This window comes from Stegodyphus dumicola, chromosome 12, assembly GCF_044657685.1.
Source record: "Stegodyphus dumicola isolate Sdum_Otavi_A_Nest chromosome 12, ASM4465768v1".
In the NCBI taxonomy this organism is placed as follows: Eukaryota; Metazoa; Arthropoda; class Arachnida; order Araneae; family Eresidae; genus Stegodyphus; species Stegodyphus dumicola.
Window position 1 is genome coordinate 12,399,263 of NC_140779.1, and position 26,122 is coordinate 12,425,384.

General features: G+C 31.8%; 3 protein-coding genes across 9 annotated transcripts in view; 2 read left to right on the forward strand and 1 right to left on the reverse strand.

Moving 5' to 3' along the window:
• Acf (ATP-dependent chromatin assembly factor large subunit) overlaps positions 1–6,136 on the forward strand; it is a 102,953-nt gene extending 96,817 nt beyond the window's left edge. For 2 of the 3 annotated variants that reach the window (XM_035350111.2, XM_035350112.2), the window contains one exon: positions 1,952–6,136. In XM_035350111.2, the coding sequence (XP_035206002.2) occupies positions 1,952–2,221 (270 nt within the window). In that variant the 3' untranslated portion in view covers positions 2,222–6,136. The remainder of the gene's footprint in view (positions 1–1,951) is intronic. The other variant, XM_035350113.2, reaches the window with a different exon arrangement.
• An 8,528-nt stretch (positions 6,137–14,664) lies between these two features.
• LOC118181042 (beta-1,3-galactosyltransferase 5-like) overlaps positions 14,665–26,122 on the reverse strand; it is a 63,332-nt gene continuing 51,874 nt past the window's right edge. For all 5 annotated transcript variants that reach the window (XM_035350116.2, XM_085827480.1, XM_085827479.1 and 2 more), the window contains one exon: positions 14,665–16,454. In XM_035350116.2, the coding sequence (XP_035206007.1) occupies positions 15,196–16,395 (1,200 nt within the window). In that variant the 5' untranslated portion in view covers positions 16,396–16,454 and the 3' untranslated portion in view covers positions 14,665–15,195. The remainder of the gene's footprint in view (positions 16,455–26,122) is intronic.
• Positions 17,886–26,122, forward strand: part of LOC118196852 (glycerophosphocholine cholinephosphodiesterase ENPP6-like) — a 765,277-nt gene continuing 757,040 nt past the window's right edge. Inside the window, exon 1 of the mRNA XM_085827482.1 lies at positions 17,886–17,902. The gene's annotated coding sequence lies outside the window, so the exon portion shown is untranslated. The remainder of the gene's footprint in view (positions 17,903–26,122) is intronic.

Sequence of the window (26,122 nt, forward strand, 5' to 3'; positions counted from 1 at the left end):
CACAGTATCTCCTAGTGAAAAAGAAATTGTAAGCTGTTTTAGAAAATCTGAAAAGGAGGTATTAAATCACCAAAAGTAAAGTTTATCATGTCTTGGATATCATCTTGATTTTATGTGCACAGGTGTCGCAGAAAATCTGGAATTCTGAACTACGAATAAATTTCAGTTTCTATAGATTGAAATTTCTTTCAGATGCTCACAAAAGATTTCTGTTTAAAAATATGTAGAAGGGCAGACATTTAGCTGTATTTGCTAAATAAATTTGACGTGAAGACTTTTCAGAAAGTGCTTTGGAAATCATTTGCAATAGTGTCAAATTCACCAAAATTAGATGGTGCTGTAGTGTGCCAGGGTCATGTTCTTCAACGAGAATCTATTCAGTTTGCAATTAGATTCTAGCTATCAGTTTATCAAGAATAGAAAAAACAACCAAGAGTCTTTTAAATTTCCAGTTCATGTAGTATCGTAAATATATTATGTTGATGATGATAGTCTTATAATTGAGGGCATGCTGAGCTTTACTTGACAATTACATCATTCTGGGAAAATCCTATTTTAAAAGGGTAATTAAATGCCATTTTTTCTTGTTTCATGGTATCATTGATAAAAAAGTGAGTTGATCAGAGTAGTGGATAATCTTCTGGAAAGCTAATATCAATTGAATCATCTGGGCTGAATATTTTGCAGACCTCAGGATCTTTGTGTATGTAAAGGATATTAAGAGACAAATTGTAGCTTGTAGTCATTTTCCATAAAATAATCTAGGCTTAATCCATGTTATTGAGGAGTAGTGGAATAATGTGTCCCAGGAACTAGCTGAATCTTTAATGGAAATAAACATTCTATGGCATTGACATCTGTTGGCTTAACACTTCCATGCATAAAGAAATTGCAAATTCTTGTGAAATAAGTACTCATGTTACAGGAATAGGTAATAGAATAATGAAAATCAGTATTTTAAACATTTAGCTTGCAAAATTTATAGGGAAATAATTTACTTAATGTTGGGGAGGTAACTAAAATTTTCAGTTATATATAGGTAATTTTTCATCAAATGATGTACACTCAAAAGTCGTTAATTCGGACATCCATAATCCGGACCTCAAAACTACAAACTTTCTGCGCATGCGTCGCGTTGACAAGTATAATTCGCTTCCGATAGTGAAGAAAGTGACACAGAGGTTATTGAAAACGGAAAAATTTCGATTGACAAATTAGTCGGTATTCTTGACACAGCAATTATAGGACTTGAACAGCGGAACTTTGTAACTAAACAAGAAATTATGTCTGTTTAATAGAATTAAAGAGAAAGTATTATCGCATGAAACAAAGCAACTTAAACAACTTACATTGAAAGAAATGTTTAATAAAGTAAACAAATATTAAGCTTTTTCTCCTTGTAAATTTGATACCCTTTAGATCATAATTGTTCTTTATTTCATAAATTACGGTTTCATATTTTTTATTGTATAATTTCTGCTTGCCATCCTACCAGATTTAAACTGATGATCTATAATCCGGAATCGCCGAAGTCCCGACGAGTCCGGATTAACGACTTTTGACTGTATATGCAGATGTGTTTGTAAAAGAGGATCAAGGCATTGTTGCATAACAGTTACTGCATAAATATTTTAAAAACATTTTCAAGTAATTTGCAAATAAGCATAACTACGTTGAAATGCAATTACTTATGAGTATTAAGAAATGAAATTTGTTTTAGATAAATAAAAATATTCTTTTTTGGTGGTGTTAAAGAAAATGCATTTTATAAACAAGAATTTTGTTTTAAATTATTGTGTTTTCATTCATTATATGTATATAATTTTTTGTAACTTGTTGTTATAATTTTATTTTTTATTCTAATTTGTTATGCATATTTATTGAGTAATAAAAATATGTTTATCGTATTTTGTCATTAAATAGCATTTTTTATTTTTAATTCTGTTTTTAGGCTCCAGATTATCATCTCATAATAAAACGCCCTATGGACTTCGGAACCATTCGCTCTAAACTTAATTATATGAATTATAAAAATAATGAAGATTTTGTGCGAGACATTTATCTTGTGCTTCAGAATTGTGAATGGTTTAATCCAAAATGTAGCCCTGAGTACAAAGCTGCACAAGTACTTTATAAGGAAGTGAAAAGACTTTTGCAAGAATACCAAATATGTAATCCATTTTCCACAAAAGACCACTTTTTAAATGTAAACGAATCATGAATTATTGTTTAATAATGACTTAATTTCTGTAATTCAGAAAATTCTTGATATTTAACTCAAAGCTGCATGTAAAACACTTGACAGATTTTTTTAAATTAAATACACAAGAAAACCTTTTTGTATTTTTGCTGAATTATTCGTTTTTCTATCTGAATTCCTTAATATCTTCTGTGATATAAGCATTTGCAAAAAATTTTTTAAATATTTCTTGATGACTCCCAGTTTGGAAAATCTTGTAGTTGATTTTCAGGAATTTTAATGATGACTGTATAATAAGGAAACATCCTATTTAGGTTTAAAAACCTTTTACTTTTTTCATTTATGTATTCATTTAATTTATTTTTTAAGTTTCATTTTTAACTTTTGGAAAGAGTATAAAAGTTCTTATATATTTTTTCATGTTGTATAAGCATTAATATTTCGTATAAATTGTATCAGTTTTTGTATTTTTCCTTTAATAAATTGCAATTATTTATTTTTAATTAGCTAATAAATTAAAGACAGTTTTGAATCTGTTGTATTTAAATTATTTTCATGTTCAGTCCAGTTTCAAAAATCTGTATAGCAAAAACATTCAGTCAAGCTTATATATAAATTCTCAACTAGGTAATACAGAAACAGGAAGAAGTTTTAGCTAATTTTCTGTAAGTTTTTTAATGCAGGGCATTTAAAATGACTAATGATATGTTTTTAAAATAGCTAATTATCTCTGAAGCATTTGGTTTGCAGTTTCTATAAACTTAACCAAATTTCTTTTATTCCAGCTTAGTTTATTAAAAATTTCCATATGTTATTGTATAGCCTTTGCAGAGTGATTCAAGCTTTCATAATATCTTTTAAAATCATCGAAAAAGATATGAACTTTTATTAACCTTGCTACCCCACCCCACCCCCCCCCCCCCGAAAAAAAGGGGGAAATAGAATGAATAGAATGATCCAAGTATGAAAATTGTGCTTGCCTTCTCTTTAATTCATGGAATATTCATTTTCAGGGGATCATTTACCTTTTGAACATGCAATTTCTGTACATGAGGGATTCCCAAACTTTTTCTTTCATCAACCTCCTTTGAAAGAATGGTTTTCTTCATTGATCCCTTTACGTTTTCCTCTGTAACATACAGCACGCAGTATAATCATAATGCAACAAATAAATAACTTAAAGGTAATAATTAGCTTAAAAACTTGAACAAATAGGTTATTAAATTTCTTTTATTAGTTTTATTTTTACAAATATAAGCATTAAGAAACAATGACAAAATCACATTCCAACTGCACAAAAGTTATATTATAGTTAATGTGATGTCTATTTTGATCTGTTGATGCAATTTTTTTAATATTTGGCATAAATTTGCTAGATGTAATTCCTTAATCACCTTGTATAAAAATATTGAACCTGTTTTTTGTTTCCATAGTAAAATTATTGACTAGAGCTTGCTTCCACTAAGTAAGAAGACAGAAAAGTCAATAATGTTGGTTTGGTAACAGCTTTTATTTTGGGGTACTTCACTCTGCCGACTCAAATTCTAAAATTTAGCATACCCATGTGTTTTGAGAAAACTTGTGCTTGAAGATCCTTTTTGAATGCTATCAATTGTTCTTGCCTCTCGATTTTTTGTTGTTGTTGTTTGTTTAAATTTTGTAAGTGGTTTGTATATAAGAATATATTTTCGGAAGAAGTGCAGTCCTTTTCAGTAATGGATAATCATATTCTTTGTATATTGCACCAAAAAAATACTCATTTTTAAAATGTATTAATTAATCTTAGCATACTTTCCTCTTTTGTTTATTTTGTAATTTCTCCATTACTGTGTGAAACAGCATTATATCAATAAACAATTATCAATTTTATTAATGCATATTTTTGTAATTAATTAGATCTTGATTATACCAATTACCAGTGAATATTCGGCTATCATTCTCTTTAATCATAATTTATCCTTTTCAGTTTTTTACATTAAAGTTTCCTACTCCCTTAAAATATTTCTTCAACCATCAGGGTGTCTAACAACAACCCCAATGGGAATCTCTGTGATTAATGATAAATTTAGAGTAAAGTGAGTTAAAATAGCAGCTAAACACATAATCAGTGCAGCAAACATTTCTTTTAAATATATGTACTTTTTTCTTCAAATATAAAGATTTTAAAAAAAATTTTAATAACTTTGTAAACGTTAGCCAAAAGTTTTTGTTTATAGTGTAAAAATGTTTAAAAATCTTCTGAACAAGTATAACTATTTTCTGAATATTATGTAAATTCAATATAAACTTCAAATTTTCCTTTTTGAGCCTTTTAAAAAAAACTTATCTAAATTAGTTTACACTTAAAAATTTATGATAGTAAAATTTATAGCTTAAACCATACCATTGCATGCATTCGCATATGCTGAAGGGATATGCTTGTCTTAATGGGACAGTAATATTAATATCGATAAATATATTGTTTTATTGTTGGCATTTATACACATTTCAAAATGTTTGTGAAGTGTTAGCTGTATTTCTTCGAAAATGTACGTATCTGTGATGTAAATTTTAAAATGCACAGCTTGGTATTACTAAGCTTATTGAATGCATTTTATCACACATCATATAAATAAATTGTCTTTTCTGTTTTGGGGAAGTAATGAAGCAGTCATACTAATGATGATATGGGTGTTTGCAAATTCAGGTTATAGCAATGTCCCTCCTTCATATTTTGAAGCAAATATTCATAATTTCAAATTGCATTGTCTAAACATAAATATTTCATGTAGTATTTAGATTTCTTCACTTGGCTTAAAATTATAGATATCAAGTATTAGAATTTTCTCTAAGACTTGAGTTTTTATTTTATGTGCCCTTTTTATATGAATCACTTTTTCTACAGTGTTTGTGAATAAATTATGCAATGAAATTTATCTTGTATAGTGCTGTTAACAATTTCTGATGTCTGAAACTTACATTACCGTAATTGAGATTTTAATAGTCGGATGAAATATTTTTTACAGATTTTGTATTTTTAATTTAGATTTTCCTGGGAAAAATATATTTTTATATCTTTGAGAAATATTTAAATTGCTTTTTAATGTTTTATTTCCTATTAATGCTTATATAAGGATAATATGTGTATTAAGTACGTGTAGTGTAGCACTCGTACAGCATAGCTTGAAACTTTAGAAAAAGTTCTGTTAGACATCATTATCTAACATGTTTTGACCAAGAACATTGCCATTACCGAAAACCTATGGCAGAACTGCGAGTACTTCAGCATAGTAACATATCAAAATACAAGTGAGTTTTCCAGTAGATAATGCCTCTGAAAATGATTAGTGCTTGTGAGAACATAAATAAGCAACAATATTAATAATTCTAGCACAGTTCTATAATCTGTCTGAGACCATCTAATATCAGCTTTTGCTATCAAACTAAAATATTTTATATACAACAAAATCGAAGCTACATTATTGGTTCTTACAGTAACAGCAAATTTTATTTCTGTGGAACAAAGTAGTTTATCATCAACTCGGTGTGTTTATTTCATTCAGTAAGGTGAAGCCTGCAAAAGCTATCTATTCAATGTTGTGTAATTAATTTATCATGTAGGCATCCTTTGAATTTATCACATCTTTGTACTTATTAACTTTTCATCTCTGATCTGCACTGCTGGTGATGTATAATAAATCGGTGTTGAAAAAGGTGCCAAAAGCAGTTTATTTTTGTTTTTGGTCTTATTTACAATCAGTTGTGATTATAGTTCAGTGTATCTATGTCTCTCTTTCTGTTTTGTTTTAAACAAGAAATATCTTTTTCATATTTTGAAAATAATTTATCTAGAGTATTCTAGAAAATTAAGTTGTGTAAAGGTGTTTATTTTTATTAGAGTATTCACTGCTGTTTGTTAATATATTTCTTCTTATTTAAATAAACTGACGTACCGTTTTTCTGCATCAGTATTTTTTTTAACACTGTGTATAAATGTTAAATCTAGTATGTGAATTGATAATTGATCTCGCTGATGGTGGTTTTTATTATACGATCATCCCTTAAAAAGCCGAAATTATTCAGAATCATAAGCAGGCATCTTAAACACCATTTATAGTGTTTTAGTTAGTTTCTACATGAAGATCCTTGCATTGAAAGGAGCAGGGAAAATGCAACATAGAATAGATTCTGCTCAGGAGATGAGGGTGTTTCTCTGAAAAGAAAGCATGCTTATTTATGGGTCATTAGTAGTAAAAATGAACTATATTTTTCTAATTACCATCTAATGCCTTTGGTTACATATTGTAATAAACATATTTCTCGTAGTACAAAATGAAAACAGTAAGCTTTTTCAATGTGAAACCTAATCCTACTAAGCCTGTGGATCATAAAGCACGAATTCACAAAATGCACACATTTTTTACAAATATGCTGAACATGTTATACAGAGAGTACCTATATATTATAATTCTGTTAAGCATAATGATGTCCAGTAAATATCTTCTTATATTGTGGAGTAAGTGATATTAGGATAAATAAATGGTAAAATTAAATTTGCATGATTACAGCAGTTAATTTTTTGTCATTAAACATACACATAGCACATTGAAAATGTTTTAAGATATTTGAAGCTTATGAGAGTTTAAACATGCAATATGATAACCTTACTCTTTCCTCTTGTAAGTAATTCATACTGTATGTTGCAACTTCCTGTTTGAAAATGCTTTTAACCTTCCAGCACGTGCGCTTGGCAATTTTACATGAGCACACGCACGCCGTATTTTTTACGACATCCATTATTTTACCGTTTTTGGCACGAAAAACGACAGAAATGAGTGAATGGATTTGTAAAGTAATAAAATATTAATCTTATTGCAAAATATGAATGATATCACATTTAAATATAAGTAAATTATTTTTAAGTTCTTATGTTAGTGAGCTGGAAATGCAAATATTAAACTTAAAATTTTCTATATTTCATTATAGAAAATTTTAAATTTATTATTTAATAATATTTTAAAATCAAAGCTAATTTGAATATTCTTCAAAGGCAAGTATGGTCTATAAAAAAGGAAAACACCTTGGTAGGGAAAAAAAGTAAGTTTATCATTACTTAACTTCTGCAAGGAAATATACTTCTCACTGGTTACCAAAATGCACTTTAAACTAACTTTAATGTTTTTATTTTTTTCTAAAAAATAGAAATAAAAGAAAATAAGGAATGGAAATAGCTATTGTTCTCCCATCCAAAGGTTTCCTTTTCTTCATCAGAAATATCTAGAAGAATCTGAGCAAATTCAGCTGGTTGCACTTATTTTTCTGCCATGAAAACCGATATAAAATTTACAGAGCCAAATCTATTCAAATTAAAATACATGTCAATTAATAACCGAAAATTACAAAATATTTTCCGAATTTTAAAACATGACTACGTGTGTGTCGTAACTTTTATGATAAAGCTGCCACATAGCACAAAAGCCCAGTTAAAAAAGAAAAAGAAAGTCTACTTCCTGTTGGCACATTCCATGATGTGGGGAAAAGGGTAAAAAGAAGGAATAGAAGTGACTTACAGACAATCTCAGCTTCGATATGCGAAAAATTTGCATTTAAAACTGAATTTGTCATAAATTGTACATATACGCGCATGCTGGAAGGTTAACAAATATTTGTTAGAAGTGTTGGACACTCTAGAGAACCATTTTCATAAATAGGAAAGATTCTGAGCTTTGATTTTAATTTTTTTTAAAGGAGTTGAATACAAAAGCGTGCTATAAAAATTTATCACCATTTAAGATGTAGTGTCCTACATATGCCATGGCATTTAAGTAGTGTTTTGGGGGCGGGGGAATAACTCATCAAAAAATAATGACTTCAGTCACTGTTTAAAATATTTCAAGATTTCCTTGTGTATATATATATATATCTAGGATATTCTGAGAGTGATTGGAGAGTATTAACTTTATAATCGCTTTGATTTCAGAAAGCAGTTTAATCTCCTTGATAACAGGGTTTGTACAGTCCTTAAAAGTCCTTAGATTTTTTGGAATCGATTTTTGGTCCTTAAAAGTCCTTAATTTTGGCCAAAATCAAGAGGAGGTCCTTAATTTTAATCATCTGAAATTTCTGTCTATTTTTACGACTGTCATTTTGAGGAATATTTTTGGCGATTCACTGCTGTATATATGGTAATCTTTTGAATGGGTTCATGAGTTATAATTTATTTCTGTTTCTAATATAAATGATGGGATACTCGTTATAATTTATTTCTATTTCTAATATAAATGATGGGATCCTTGAGTTTCTAAGCAAAAAGTGAAACAAGCATTTCGAAATTCATTTATTCTAGTAAAGAGCTCTTGAACAACTTTTTGCTTCTGGGGATGTGAATTCTTTTATTAAACTGTTCTAAATTTGCCGTAACATATACACATATTTCAAAATTTTCAATGTTTTGGCGATTTTAAGATTAGTTTCTATATAAACTTTTTAATTCCGAGATCTGAAAATTTTTCGGCGATTTTTTTAAAACAGCATAACATTGATAAATTTTAATAAAATAATGGTAATATATTGAAATTATATTTAAAAAATAACATTAAAATAAAACATTTTTATTTTTCGCTGTCATATTATAAAGTTTCATTTTGGCAACTTATTATGCAATATTTTTAATCTGGAAAATAAACAAGATAGCTACAAAGCATAATTTACGAAACAGTTCTTAGTAAAAGCAAAATTAGCTATGTAATTAATTAAAATGTCTTGTTTTTAATTTTTTCTGAGAATTTTATTAATTTATTCACTGACAAAAATTTCTAAAACCTTTCATTAAATATTTTGAAATATGTGTATATGTTACGGTGAAATACCGAAATCTGGAGAATGTCAACATTCACAATGTACTTTTTTTTTTATGTACAGCATGTACATATACTCCTCTCTTTTCACCCTACACCAGAGCACATCTGTGATTGTTGACATACACCGGTGAGAGTCCGAATGTACAAGAATGTAATGCAATATTTAATCTTTCAATGCATTTGGTGAATGTTGACATTCTCCAATTTCGGTCTTTCGCGGTAACATATATGCAAATCATATATGCCATCTAACAAGGGAACAAAGTAGGTTGTTGATTGCATTACTGTTTCTTTGTAGAAGAAACTTTATGCCTTGCTGAAACGAAAAGAGCAGTAATTCAAACAAGTTCCTGAGTTTGACTGACAGAATTGGATCCATAAACACTGCAAATTATCCTTCTGAGAAACTAGTACTCGTGGATGAAATTAAGCCATGATGATATAAATATGGAATAGGTGGGTGTAGAATGATCGAACCAGCATTGTTGCACTCCGAATAAGAGGACTGGGGGCCAACAAAACTTGATTCTGCCATCAACGACATAACTAGGTTTGATACTACTGCAGTGAGACATATCGTAACCTTTACATTATACATCGTCATACCAGCCCACATGTGTAGTGTAGTTTAGGATGCTGTTGGACATTTTTCCTGCATATGCTAACACACTTAACAGCCAATGTTACGTATGAAATTTTGAGGAGCATCCCTTTTGCAGGACAAGCGACTGCACAGGCACACAGCATTTAAAATAATTGCTTACTTGTTCTAATTAATTTCTCAATGAACATGTCTGGTCAATGATTAGTAAACAACTGACTCGTCAAACGCCACATGCAGCTTTGACAAAGCACGAAAACAGCATAGGCTGATGTAACCTAGGGATGCATCCAAAGCCTCTTTTGCATTCACTGACTAGGTATGTCAACAATTAATGGGAGCTATACAAAATAGTCGAGGGGATTGTTATTTTAATAAATTCAGCTTTACCTTGTATTTGTCCAATAAATATGGCTTTCATATCTCTTGATGTTCATGATGCTACAGATTTTATATCCAGCAGTGTAAATGTGCTTGTGTGAATGATTTAAAAAGTAATCAGTGATTAGGTGTTTTGTTAACACTAGATTTAGGGGACCTGCCATTTTGACAAATTTCACACTTCATAAGCATTTCGCAATTAATTACTAAAACCGTCATTTTATAGTTTTCTAATTTATGCAAAAGCAAAATTACAAAAAAAAAAAAAAAAAAAAACGCCATTTTTATAGTTTTCTAATATATGCTGAAAATTATCAATCTAATGAGATGAATACATAACAAATTTACTACCCCTTCAGCCCTTTCAGTTTCAGAGTTCTGTATGATATACCTGTATAGTAAAGATTCATAGTTAATAGTAATAAAAACAGGTTTTTTTTTTTAATTATTTTTGTGGTGACAAATGTATAAGTAGTTAGAAATTGGATACTAAGTAAATATCATAATTCAATAGGAATATCTTTTGACAACTTCAAGCCCAGCATCCGCAGCTCGTTAGAACAAAGAATATGTCGTGATTAGGCTGAAGATTAAGGAACGATCTACAGTCGCTGGGGTCAAGACGCCTTAGAAAAAGATTCAGTTGGTGCGAGTGGAGGTGATTCAGAAGAAAGTATCAGATTATTATTAGCAGGTATCATGATAGAATTAGAAGAAAATACTAGTTTTACTTTATTCTGATGAAATACCCTTCTTTAGTGATCATGAGTAATTCAAGAAGAGAGACTGAACTGCTGGAGAGAATAGTTAATATCGATGAAGATTGCTGTGATAAAACTGTTAATGCTGAAACTATTGTAACTTATTTTACATTGATAAAAACAGTTACAAATCCATAAGTTGTTCTAGTGTTACAAATCCATCAGTTGTTCTAGTGTTAATACTGTGTTTTTAACAAGTTTTTCTTTTTTTTAGCCCAAATGGGCGTTAGCTTAGAAGGGCTAATAATTGCATTTTGGCATTTTTTGTTCATTCAGACATAAAAGTCAATCACTTTTCAAATTGTTGCCACCAAGAAGAATCTGCATGAATGTATGTATGTTTCTCACACTATGAAAAAAACGATACCTAGAGAGATCAAATTTTGAATAATGTAGTCCTCCGCTCGAATACTGGCATCTGGAAACCCAAATTTGGAATTTGTTGTATTATCTATTTCATATTTTGTATAACTTTAACAAATTTTTTAGTGATAAACTCAGAGTTCCATTAACATAGTATGCATCTTCAAGCACGGATATTTTATGCGCGACGTTTCTTTGCATTTCTTACTGTATGTTGGTAGCGTAACAATGCAAAGGTGTTACAATGTCTAACGGTATTTTGCGTCGAATGACTTTGAATATGTGTATCACTTTTCAAATCCCTGGTGAAAAAAACGCCCCTTTGGGCATAATATACCCATCATTTTGGTGGATGTCCATAAATAAAAGTCGGATCATGTAGCTCTGAATGTGAGCAGATGTTAATTGTGAAGCTGAAACTGCAAAGTACATTAAATGTACTTTGAGGAAGGTAGATGGTTATTTATCAGTGTTACTTGAAAATGAACAGTTTTTGAGGACTGTAATTAAAAGAATGTAGTAATTCCACCATGCCTGCTGAATTAATTTTGTGCCATCGAGTCGATATAGTGGTTTGTGATGCTCACTGGTGTAACGAGGGCCCCGTGTTCGAATCCCAGGGAAGACATGGATGCTTAAAATTTCAAACATTTAGACGTAAAATATTTGTACTTCAGACATTCTACCAGCATTTAAAATTTGAGTTAGTATTTAATAAACATAAAAAATAATTTATTAAAAAGATTTTAAGTTTGCTGTCTTAAAGATTGCCAATAGAACCTTTCCTTGTGCATTTTTTTATATTAATGTAAGTTTACATGTAAAACTGACTTGGCATGCGTGTATATAGATATATATGTTATGTATATACACACATAGGTACACACGAGCATATCAGAGCCAGATTCAGACTTGATAAGACCCTAAGCTATTTGAGATATGGGGCCCTTTATAAGCCTGTTATAATATATTTTAATACTAATTATATTTTATTTTAATTTTGGGGAGTCCTAAGCTATGTCTTGTACGTAAATCCGATCCTGGATGTCATGTTACCTAACTACACCTATAGAAGATTAATTAAGTGGCGCTGGGAAGGATGTGCAGCCTATGCAATACAATAAATAAATCGGGTCTGCTGTCAAAATTAGTGTTTTTTTTATCATTGACTGATGTGGCATTGGTGTCGAGCTTCACATTTTGGTTATTGATTCTTATTTATTGGGGGGGGGACATGTCATGCGTCTCAATTTTCCATTATTCTCAGTGAAAAGATTTAGGTCGGTCACTGCAATATACGAATTTTCGAAAAGACGCGAACTTCAAAAGGGCCCATCATACATAAATATTAATAAACTGAATTTCCCTCAAAAAAAGAAAAGAATTAGGTTTTGAAGTTTGTCTTTATATACTCGCCAGACCCCGAACGTGAATGTCCCCTCACTCGTGATTTTCCGTAATTTGTCACTTAGCCCATAGCTTGAAGGTTTGCTTGAAGAACTTCGGTTTGTTGAACTGTAAAACGGCCTGATCGGGGTTTGTGCCTATTTAGATTTTTTTATCTGATTTTTATTACGACTTACGAAGTCGCAATGGATCGACTCCTCATCTACGTCAGCTCTGAATTTCGAGGAAACGAATGGATTTTCTTACTGAACAGGAAGAACAAAGTCTTCAGTTCTTTCTCCGCTTCAGGATGTTCGCCAAAGTTGAATTCCAGCGCGATGCCGCTCGAATGCCAAATGCTGATAGATGCTCCCTATCACGTACAAAACGTATGACGATAAATTTCCTTTGGAAAGGAATGCAGCGAAAAATCGACGGCCTCACAGACCCAGAATTTCTGATTAAGTGGTAAATAAACCATACGCAGCTGCCCTAACTCCAGCGAAAACATCTACACCCACATCTGATAGCCTCTTCGAAGCAAGAAATGAAAAGTTAAAACAAAAATTTTCAAGCAGACGACCTTTTTTACTTCCTTGTACGAAGTTAAAACGAAGTATTGTAATCGCGAAAAATTTCAGGCAGCATATTTCAACGAAAATATCCCATTTTGACCGCTATCGAATGCAATTTAACGATGTTTTTCCGTGATATCTGTGCGTAAGGACAGAATAAAAGACACCTTTCCTCCAAAAAAATTATAAAACTGCTTTAAAATTAATTCTGAAGAGAATTTTTCGTGGCGTCTGTACGAACGTATGTACGTACGTATCTCGCATAACTCAAAAACGAGTAGCCTCAGAACGTTGAAATTTTGTATATAGGACTGCTATAACATGTAGATGTGCGCCTCGTATTTTGGTTGCAATCGGCCGCACCAAACGTATATAAATATAGTTATATATATATATATTTACTCGGTGATCTCAGTTTCTTTACTCTTATATGTTTGTAAATTGTACATTTTTTGCTTTAAAAATTATTCAATTATGTTGTTTTTATCTTCCGGTTAAGGATTTTATGCCTTTAGTCAATCTGTGTGCAACATTTTTAGAATTATCAACAATTTTAAAGTTGTTTAATTGCCGCTAAGCCTGTTTTTAATGGCGGCCATTGATGTTTACATTTGAAACAGGAGACTAGTGGATTTGTTGCCAATCTAGAGAAACTTAGCTTCCCAACAACAAAGATAACGCATTCATTTATTATTGCCAATTCAATCAAGCTTAATTCTTTCTGTAATTGTTTCGAGGAAATAAGTGTTTGAATTTTACTTCGTAATTTTTAATATAGATATTTTGAGTTTTTACGTATTTTTGCCTTCTCGGGAAGTGAGAACTGAATTAATTGAATGAGAAATACTCAATCGTCTGTGAAAAACTGTTTCTGTTTTGTTTTGTTTGCTTAATTTCTTTTATACATCATTCTAGCTTTATTATAGTATTTGATTAGAACATGTGGCAACGGTTAGATAATTTTATTCTTTAAATGATATAAATTTTGTGCATTATGAGTTATAATATGAACGAAATATGATACTGTTAAGTGAATCTAGCGCCAGAGTGTCACTATGCTAAACAAATACTAGAGTGAATTTTAAAGAATGCATGTATTCTATTGTGGTTTATGCGCTGTCGGCGAAGTAGATTTAATTCAATCCAATAAGTTTAAATGAAATGCAAGAAAAAATGCATATAATTTAATATTCCAATACAAGGAAGTCATGTGGTGTACACATCAGATTTTTTTTTTAATAGCAAAGCAAAATTAGTATAAAACAGTCTCTGTAATTCTCTGTAGGTCAGGAGACAATTGTACGTGATTTAATTGTAGATGCAAAGCATCAAATATCTGCAACTATTAAAATATTTTCCCCATTTTTAATATCATATTCTAAAAAGAAAGAGATATTATTAATCAATACCTTCCATCTAAAATGGCACTCTAACCCTTAAAGCATAATTTTTTAATCATAGTTAAAAAAAAAATTCATGTAGTCAAAAAAAATTACTTTAGAAATGGGATACTCAAAAAGAACTGAAAAAATACGTAAAATCATTGACATCTAGAATAGCAGGTATCAAATAATCAATTTATTCACTTTAAATATAAAAGTAAGAAATTTCATAGTTCAAATTTAATATGTACACCTTAATTTTTTTTTATGTTCTGAAATCTGTTTACATTTCTGTATTTTTCTTTTTGTGTTGAACTATGAATTAAGAATATATAAATTTATTTAAATAAAATTACTGCAGCTGCTGAGCAAAATTTCTTTCAAACCTGAAATTTGGCCCTGATACTAGAATGACATCAGACGAAACCATCTTTAATGGCCTCAGGGGAACTACTGTAGTTCAATGGTCTTAACTTCTCGGCCACTGATAGAAATTAATAATGAATGATACGATATAACAAAACAGAAAAAGTGGAAAACAATGTCAGAATATATGTTACTCACATAAATGTTAAAAGTTATGAGGTGAAAGAGTTTTGGGAATTAAAATCGCGCATCACAAAATAATCTCAGAAAGTAGAGAACTGTGCAAGTGCGTTAAGCCGTTCTTTGGAATGCAGTCATAAATAAATAGAACACTACAATAATTAGTAAAGCTCATTCCTATGTAACGCCGGATAAGCTTGTTTCCGGGCGTAACCGAGTAACTGAGGGCAGAAGAATCCCTGTGTATTCAGTTCCACCCATAGCTGACGAAGCTCATTAGTGTCGACCTCTTGTGATGTAATGCGGCCGTCCCTGAAAATACACGCCGCCTGGTAGAAAGTTATCGGTGGTCGAAGAGTTATACCTACGTGGGGAGTAATGACAACACCAGCTTTGTGTCGGCAAAATCCAGTTAAATAAACATCTTCGATGAAGAAAACAGGTGTGACGAAACTTGCCTCTAGAAGTCTGTCCCTTACCGCAGCTGAGAATACGTATGCCATACCAGAGCAATAGGGCGGATAATATTCCCCGGGTAATTCATTTTCCGACACTTCGTATTTATGATAACTAGGTGGCAGAGACACTTGATCCAGAAGATCTTTGCGTAAGATTTTACGCATTCTGTTTTCATGGCACATAAGCAAAGTGTCAGGAGATTTCACACTGTTCAGTGCGTTGAGTAGATTTGGAATATGGATGAGAATATCGTCGTCCGTCTTCATAACAAAATCTGCTTTACGACAGAAAGTTCTTGTCCATTCAAGCCCTGCAACAGATTTCCGACCGAGGTTCCGAAATGATTCTGTTAAGTTGATTTGGACTAGATCACCATATCGATATCCCTCATCTGCAATCAAATCTTGCTTGTGTTGTTGACCTTTTCCAAGAAGGAACACTATTCTATAGTTGTAAGCATTCTGGAGTAACTTTAGACCCCATGTCTCCCGTATTGCTTTTCTTTGCATGAAGTGATCGGCACTGGAAGCCACAAATACTAGCAGTTTCCTTCTAGATTCATCAAAGTCATCACATATGTTAGTGTTCATTTCATAAGAAATTTCAAACGGCACATTTTGGTAACCCTCATGAACAGTAATGTTGCCTGGGAGAACTACCCAGGCAGGGGAAACTTGACTTTTGCTGAACATTCCTGCATTGCCCTGAGATAATTTTCTTTTCAAGTATGTCGTGCTTTTGGTGAATATATAGTTTGAAGGCGGTAAATGCAGATTTTGTGATTGTGATGGAAATGTAGTTTTATTAATGGTTACGTTAATTCGTGAATGAAGCAGGTGGAACGTCAGAGCAGTTGACGCCAGCAATGTAATTGCGTACTTGGCGTACCAAAACCGCCTCATCTCTGCAATGTTGATCTTGTTAGGGAAGTTGATGTTATGTTATCCAAAGTCCAATAGACCTGAAAGAAGAAAAAGAAACAAATTAAGCCTGGCTCGTACGAGGGAAAAAAAAAAAAAAAAAGTTTCCCCTTATCCTATACATAATTACGTTGGAGTTCTGCAAATACAAATTCGAAATGCGTGATTGACTAAATGAAAATGACAAAACCACTCTTGCCGTGCGTTACCTTGTAAAGTGATCTTCTTATAGTAGTTTTATTAGGAAATCTATTCGTATTTATAAACATCTCGGAGACAGACAGCATTTGCATTAATCAATTAACTTAATCTAACTCAAATGCAGGAGTAAGTATTCTGTGTTAAATTAAATTTTCTGATTGTATAAGTTCTTTTTTAGTCCAAAGGGAGTTAGCCTAGAAGGGTTATTAAGTAATTTCATAACGATATTTTGAGTCGATTCACTTTTCAGACTGTTGCCATCAAATATTATCCCTATGTATTATATTTAAAGAAAATAAATAATGAAGAATCTTAATGAATGCACGAATGTTTCTCTCATTGGGAAGAAACAACGGTACCTACAGTCATCAGATTTTGAATAACGTAGTCCTCCAACCGAACATGAGTACTTGGAAGACCGAATTTTGAATTTCGAATTTGTTTTATTATCTATTTAAAATTCTGTAAAACTTAAACGCGTTTTTAATTAACCAGCTCAACGATCTCAAAGCGAGCAATGGTAACACTGTACGTAATTTTTTTTTTTTTTTTTATCTCTAGGGCGTGAGACTGTGTATCGCAAATTTTAAAGATATGCTGTTTTTAAACACTTTTCGATATTGCTGTTGAATTGAATTTTATGTGTTTTAAGTGCGAAGAACATGATATTTAAAAAATAAATGTAACACACAAAACGTTAAAAAAACGTTCGTTTGGGCGTAATATAAAATCTGAAAGCTTTCAGATTTAAAAAAAAAAAAAAAAAATTATTTCTTTTTTTAAACACCTTACGTTTTACTGCATTTCTTGGTATTATGTATCTTTTTCAACAGGACTAGTGGTAAATTTGTTATACAGTAGTACAAGGCTAAAGCCCGATGTCTCGGCACTTCACGAAACGGCTGGCCCGTGTTACCCGGAATCCGAAATATTTAATAATGGAACAATACTAATGAATTCCAGAAAGAAAGACTCTACACCAGGTGTTAAGTTTCAAAATGTTTTTATGCCTTATTTTATCTTTATCTATAGGTGGCACTGTCCTCGCGCCAGATGTTTTATGCACATGTATTTTTAAATCTGATTTTGTTTTTGTGGCAACAAATGGGGAAAAAAAGAAAAAAGAAAACCAAACGATTAAGAATTCAGTATTCCACAAAAATGTCAACAAGTAAAATATTTTAGTAGAGCATAGAAAAGGCGAAATGTTATTTGTGTTTTTATTTATTTATATGAAAGTCAACTACTGCCAGGTAGCTATAGATCTATAATACAGTCTATATTCAAGGTAAGCCTTTTAATAATTATTAATTATTGAACTTACCGCCAAACAATGTTGTTTCGCTAGCTGTTTTATGAAATTATATCCCTTCAGCAAAGGGTTTTAAAAGATTTTAATTAGCAGCTTTTTTATACTTCATAGATCAGTTATTAACGTCACAGAAACCAGCACATTATAAAAATTGCAAAACTATCTGCATTAAAATCGTAATAAAGTCACGATTAAGTTTAATGATGTCCAAGTCTTCCCAGACTGTTCCATTAAATTATTCTTGTTAATATATAAAAGTGAAATATTGTTTATTTGTTTCTCAAATACTTAAAAAAACAGCTGTTGGCGAATCAACTCGAAATTTTGTACTCAAAAAGATTGTCCTTCAATTAATAACAGGCCATTAATCCAGAAAAAGTCTCCAGCTCTATTTATTCCGAGTAGGTAAAATTTTTTATGCAAATAAATCAAGAATTTCTTTTCCGCGTAACATGACGTTTTAAATTAATCCTAGTTTCGAATGTAATTTTTAATAAATTTTTGGATATGTGATTTTACACTTAGAACGTTTTGTTAAACTTAAAAAAAAAATTAAATTTTTCTAATATTTTTAATTCTTTTAATTTAATTCCCCGAAAGAATAAATTCCCTCTCCGAATTGAATATGAAGGAAAACTACTCGAAATACTTTTAAATGTGTACATTCGTCTGATTTGTTGTATTGTAATACTGGAATTTTAAATTAGCTTTGGCAAAGAAAATTGCATCTAGAGTAAAATACAGTGTCTCACAAAAGTGATGGGACACTTGTGCTTTACAAAAGGAAACTGTAATAAAATAAATTAAAAAAACATGTAAAAATTTTTTGTGGGTGTGTTTCATACTTAAATTTAGTAACAATTATTACATAACATACATTTTCTCAAAATATTAAAATATTAATTTAATAAAAATACAATTGTTTAGAAAGGAGCAAAAAATTTATTTTTACTCAAAAGCAATTGGCAATAATTTATAAAATCGTCTGCAGTATTTCTGTCCAGTTTGTTTTGGAATTTTCGTGTTTTTTAGTTCTGTGCAGCCATGAATGCTAAACGAAAAGAAACTTTGCCTGAAATTCGAAAATTAGTTATTAATTTGCATATTGAACGTGAAAAATCTATTAGAGAAACTGCTGAAACAGTTAACTTGAGAGTCATTCGACAGTTTTCAATATCATTAAACGATATAAAAATAATCATATGATTCAGGATAAAAGAAGGCCTGGCCGACCATCAAAGCTATCTAATGGAATAAAGCGAATTATCGTTAGAATTATTTAAAAAAATCCAAGAATGAGTGCTCCTAAAGTTACTGCTGATTTACAAGCATTATATGGAGTAATTGTTAATCCTGAGACTATTAGAAGAGTAATTCGATCTGCTGGATATCACGGTAGAGCAGCTAGGAAAAATTTCTTCGTAAGTGAAAAGAATAGAAACCTCAGACTGGCTTTCGCAAAATCCAACATAAATAAGAATTCTGATTACTGGAATGAAGTTATATTTGCTGATGAGAGTAAATTTAATATATTTGGTTCTAACGGTAGAATCTTGTTGTGGAGAAAACCCAGGGAAGAATTTCGCAAACAGAACTTGGTGCCAAGAGTAAAACATGGTGGAGGAGGAGTTATGGTATGGGGGTGCATGTCGTCCGCTGGAGTTGGTAATATTGATTTTATTGACAGTATAATGGATCAGTACAAGTATATTGACATTTTAAATCCAAAATTTGAAATTTTCAGCACGAAAATTGAACCTTCATAATGATTTTAAATTCTACCAGGACAACGACCCCAAACACACTGCTTTGAACGTTAGACTCTGGCTGCTGTATAACTATCCTGAAATAATAAAAACACCACCACAATCTCCAGACTTAAATCCCATAGAGAATATTTGGCAAGAATTGGAATCAAGAATTCGCAAACACACCATTTTTTCAAAACAACGATTAAAATCGGTGCTTCAAGAAGAATGGGGTAAAATCACTCCAGAAATCACAAAAATATTAGTCGAATCCATCCCAAGAAGATTAAATCATGCTTTAAAAGTAAAAGGAAATCCAACAAAGTATAAAAACCTTTTAAAAAGTAAAATTTTTGGATAAATATTTGATGGAAAAATAAGTGTCCCATCACTTATGTGAACCATTTTTGGCTCCGTTCTAAACAATTGTATTTTTATTAAATTAATATTTTGAGAAAATGTATGTTACGTAATAATTGTTACTAAATTTAAATATGAAACACACCCACAAAAAATTTTTACATGTTTTTTTAATTTATTTTACTATAGTTTCCTTTTGTAAAGCACAAGTGTCCCATCACTTTTGTGAGACACTGTAGCTATTCTGAAATGGAATTTTCAAAGGCTTGCAATATAGAGTTTTTTCTCCTATAAATTTTGTTTGATTACGTTGTTAACACATTCATTATTCTGCTATTATTGTATACTGTCATTAGTATATTGTCGTCGCCCAGACGGTATACTGGCTAGGGAAGCCTACTACGGTACCGAAGAGTAAGGGTTCCAATCCCGGAGAAGACATGGATGTTTGTAAATGTATAGTGTCGGTGCAGCATGGCGGCACTCTAAATATGCGGCAAGCAGAAAGTCCTCTCGTAAGGATTGATGAAAGGGAGAGGGCAGGGAGACCCTGGATCCCCCCCGGGGTGCTCTCTCTCAAAATTGGGGGGTGGGAAATAGAAGTCCAACCTCTCTTAGGAGTAGACTCTGGCAACCATTGTTCCATATAATATGGACAAGACAAAAACAACATTAGTATATTGTCATTATCGTATAATGTCATTAGTGCACGAGAGTGTTACAGCGACTAACTTATAGCAAACAATATATCTTTCAGTTGGTTTAAAACCTTAAATGTATATTTGGCAGGACGACCTAAGTAAGAACTATCAATAACAGAATCCAGATGATGGATTTAATATCCAAATGTTAGTTATGCTGAATGAGGCGCTACAACTGCAACATATTACTTCATCATTGCAGACAGTTATTATAACACGGGCCTTCCTGCTGTGTCTTGCATTTCAGTATTTAAACTTGTGAATTTTGTTAACATTCTGAAACACTCACCGTGCACTAGCAAATATCTGTTAATATTCTTTTCCACACTAAGTCTGATAAATGATATGACTCTGCACTAGAAATGTGACAATATATTTCATTTATTATTTTGTTGATGGAATTGGAAAAAGAAGGAGGGTGATTTTTAGAAATTTATGACACAACGGAGAGCATAATTTATTGATTCACAGGGCCCGACGCGTAAAAGATAACAGTCGTAGTGGCCGACTTACATATCTTCTTATTTTCATTGACAAAATTTTCAAGCCAACGCAGAAAAGCTGGCGGAATAGGCACCTGTTTTAGAATATTTGTTTTCAATGCGTTAGTTTCAGTTTGCTTTATCCTGATCGGTTAATATTTGAGCTTCTAAAATTATTATTGGTGACCTGAGTTATCAGCTTTATGTAAAAATCGTATGAAAGTTTTTGATTTTGAAATTATGCAGTTTAGAGAAGTTTGTTATAAGCAGATACTATTTTTAGGATTGAAAGGGGAAATAAAAACTATTGTAAATAAAAGTTGTAGAGACATTAGGATTTTTGGTAAGCAATGAAGATGAAAAATTAGCAACGCCTTCGCCAGAAATCGAACCGCGGACCTCTGAAATACCGGCCCAGCGTACAGAACCACTACACCACGAAGGCATGCTAGGAAAGCGGAAGAAATACCTTACATACTCCCCTTTTTAAAGGGCGACTGGGGTTTTTAGGGGACCCAATCGCCAAATCTTGGGTATGGAGAATCCTCATCCAATACCCTTTTAGTTCGGGCGCCACTGTAGAGATATTAGGTTAATTGGAAAAGCCGGAGATATGAAAAATGGGCCTTCTCCGGGAATCGAACCACGCCCCTCTGGAATACCGGCCCAGCGTGCAGAACCACTACACCACGAACGAACGCTAGGAAAGCGGGAGAAATACCTTATAAAGTTAGCATTTTGCTTTACATATTTTATCTTACATATATGTTATCTCAATTTAAGCTAGGCAGTGTTATCTAATTTATGTTTACTCCAATGATTAGGGAAGGAAAGAAGGGAAACACCGCGCAAAGGACCTTTATAAATCTTGAATAGAGTTAGCTTGTAGAGTTCTTAGGTGATTTCGAAGCATGAGACAAGAAAAATGAGCAATGCCCTAGCCGGGACTCGAACCACTGACCTCTCGAATTCGCGTCGAGTGTGCTGACCAATACACCACGAAGGCATGCTAAGAAGGCGGGAGAAATACCTTATAAGCTTTCTTTAATATGAAGGTCCAATTTTTTTTAAGATTGTTGTTCTCTTCATATTATCTTATCTTATCACCAATAAATGCAACATTTATAAAAGAATAAATAACGTACTATATGTTTTAAATTTTAAATGAATATAGAATTTTTAAGAGAGAAATTGTATATGTTTAGCGTTGGACATACGTATTTGCTGCAAGCAATACATTAAGAACAAACTTTTTCATTAACGAACCAGTTCAATACCTAACCCTGACCGACAGTCTCTTAATCGCCTTTTTTTATTAGCAACTTTCAGTAATAGATTTCTTATTATTTGAGATATGTTTATTTATGAGTATCAAAAGGGTTTTATATTTATTTTGACCTCCCAACCGCCACGCCAAATAGAATGAGGATTATAATTCAATAGAATTATTGCTATTTAATAATGATATTGAATCTTTATGATTAACTTATCATTCGACAAATAAATTTAACTGGTAATGAAGCCTTAATAATTAATGTTTTGCGAATAACATTTATCAATTTGTTTAAATTAAAGATTTCAATGCACAGCAATTTTAATATCTATTCTTGTTTAAATATGTTATATATATATATATATATATAAATTTTATTGACAGCAGTTGATGCAGTTTTATATTAGAAATGGATAAATTTTTAAATACGTAATTAATAATTTGTTAATAATAAAATTATACTAAATTAATCAAAGAAATACTAATAATTAAGCGACAAATATTCAATAAAACGTACTGAAAAATACCAAAGGGGTGGGGGTAATTTTAATTTTTCTCTCCGTCGATGTAATATCTACCATCTGAGAATCAAGTCGTCACTTTACGTTATTACCTATCATATCTATTCTAAATTCGTAATATACACAAATACATATATACAAGCATATGGAACTTAGAAAGCTTCTTTAGAAAGGAGTTAAAGGAGAGTAACTTTTGAGGAAAGGATAGAACAATCTTTTAATACAATTATAGTTCTGGATATACATTTTACTTCTGTTTCTAATTAGAAACCATTGCAAGAACGCTCTTTTGGTCAGCAATCGAACTTCCTTATGTTCTTCGGTTGTGAAGTTGGATATAGGCCAAATACCCTAGGGATACAGGTTTCCTACATGGCCAAGGACTTTTCCATGACATTAAATGCTGGATAGGAAAAAAAGGCCAACATCTTTACTAGGAAAATATTTCACTCGTGCAAACACGGATCTTAGTTTCACATCACTTTGATGACGTCAGATATAGAGTAGCTAATCTATGAATGTGACAGCTGATAGAATGGCAATGTAATAGAATGTGGTGGTAAACATATGGTAATCATCAACACTGCCTCATGTTTTCATCAATTTCAAGACAAAATCACGAATCCGCAATTTTTTTTCTTTTTCACTGATATTTATTTTCACTTCCTTGTACGAAGTAAAGGAAGCATTGTAATCCCGAAATATTTCAGGTATCATGAGAAATTTTTTTCGCGACGTCTGTACGCACGTACGTACGTACATATCTCTCATCAGTCGAAAACAAGTAACCTTAGAATTTGAGATTATACAGTGGTGGCCAAAATTGTGGACACTTTTGGAAATTTTTATGTTTTTGAACTTTGTATGCTTATAGAAAACGTTACGTTTCACAAAATGCAAACTTGTATAATCATTTTAAAGAGAATTTATTACTGAATTCAATACAAAACACAAAATTCAATTTGCAATACAAAATTTGCAATACAAAAAAAGTTAAATGATAATAGTTATCGATATACATTAGATAGTGATGATTGCAATGAGTTATCAGTTCTTAGTAGAGTAACCTTTATTTTTTTATTATAGCTTCACATCGACGTTTCATTGAGCTGACAAGAGTTTTAAGCTCTTCTTTCGTTATTACGCCAGGAAACAATTATAGCCTCAATTAGTTCCCTTTTATTTGTTGAGCGCCTCATTCGGACAAGAGTTTTCAAACGGTGCCACAAATTTTCGATAGGATTGAGGTCAGGACTGTTTCCTGGCCATGACAACAATTTAATGCTCTTTGTACGAAATCACTCTTTCGATATTTTGGCCGTGTGGCAAGGAGCAGAATCCTGATGAAAAATAAACGAAGCATTGATGGGAAAGAGATCTCTGATGGAAGGTAGAAGTTTTGGTTCTAGAATAGTGTCAATGTATTTTCTGGCATTCAGTGTCCCATCGATGACATGAAGGCGACCAATATCATCTGCTGACATGCATGACCAAATCATAACACTAACTGGATTCTTCACAGTTGCTTGAATGCAGTCAGGATGTAGCTCTTCTCCTATTCTACGTCTTACATATTTTCGCCCATGACTACCGAATAACGATATCTTAGTTTCATCACTCCATATAACTTGTATCATCTGTCCTTTGCCCACTGTAGTCTTTTTTTTTTTTTTTTTTTCGTTGTTGAAAATTAAGATAAGGCTTTTTTCGTGGAATTCTATCTCTCAGTCCAACATCTGTTAATCTTCTCCTGATTGTTCTTGAACTGACTGAAACACCAGCATCATTCAGATCACTTCTGATGGCCGCTGATGACATTTTTCTATCTTGGAGACATAGTCTTTTTATTCTTCTGTCATTAATAGATGTGGTGCATCTTTTTCGGCCTTTTCCTTCTTTGTTTTTTATTGAATTTGTCTCCTGATATCGTAAACAAAACTTTCGGACTCCAGATGTAGTCACTGAACCACCCACCTGTCTTGCAATTTCAGCATAGGAAAGACCACTTTCTCGTAACACAATAATATTCCATCTCTTTCTAGGTTTTCAATCTACTCTTTTATTTGATGTCATTGCTTCTTGACTAAATATTAAAAATTTTTACAAAAATTCTTTCTTGTAACTGCAAGGTCCTCCTTCTACAGAACAAAGCAAAATAATGAATTGTTTCAAGTGTAAACATGATGTCAGCTTCTACTGCATTTACTAACATTTGATTGGTTCTCAGAACAAGAACAGTGATTGGACAGGAAAGCTAGACATTACAAACCACTTCATAACTGTGTTTTTTATTTATATTTAAAGTACACATAACTTTTTTTGTATTGCAAATAATTGAATTTTGTGTTTTGTATTGAATTCAGTAATAAATTCTCTTTAAAATGATATATACAAGTTTGCATTTTGCGAAACGTAACATTTTCTATAAGCATACAAAGTTCAAAAACATAAAAATTTCCAAAAGTGTCCAGAATTTTGGCCGCCACTGTATATATGTTCGCACCCTATTACTTGGCTTTTTAAGCTCAGTATTTTTATTCTTATATTTTGGTAGATTGTGCATTTTTTCCTTTAAATGTAGTTGAATTATGTTGTTCTTATGTTTCGGTTAAGGTTTTTATGGCTTTACTTAATCTGCATGCAATAGTTGTAGAATTATCAACAACTTAAAAGTTTAATTGGCGCTTGGCCTAAAGAGGCCGGCATTTATTTACATTTGAAACTCTTAGAAAAATAGTGATTTAAGCCAGCTGGAGCACCAACTTCAGTGTCTTTTTGACAATGGGACCGAAAGTTAGCTTTCAATTATGTGCGCTGAAAATGAGGTCGACCCGTGGGTGGAATCAGGGCTGTGGAGTTGGTAGAGAAAAGGACCGACTCTAACTCCTGGAATTTTAAAGACTCCGACTCCATATATGTAAACATATACACATGGGTTACAGCTTATTTTTTTAATATAAAGAAGTAATAGATGCTACAGAAAAAGAAATTGGTGGCATAGCAAATTATTTATATTAATTATCCAGGATTAAAACTCCAGATCTTCTGACTGCCAGCCGAACGCGCTGTTACTTAACATCACGAAGCCACACAGTGGAGAAGACGAATATT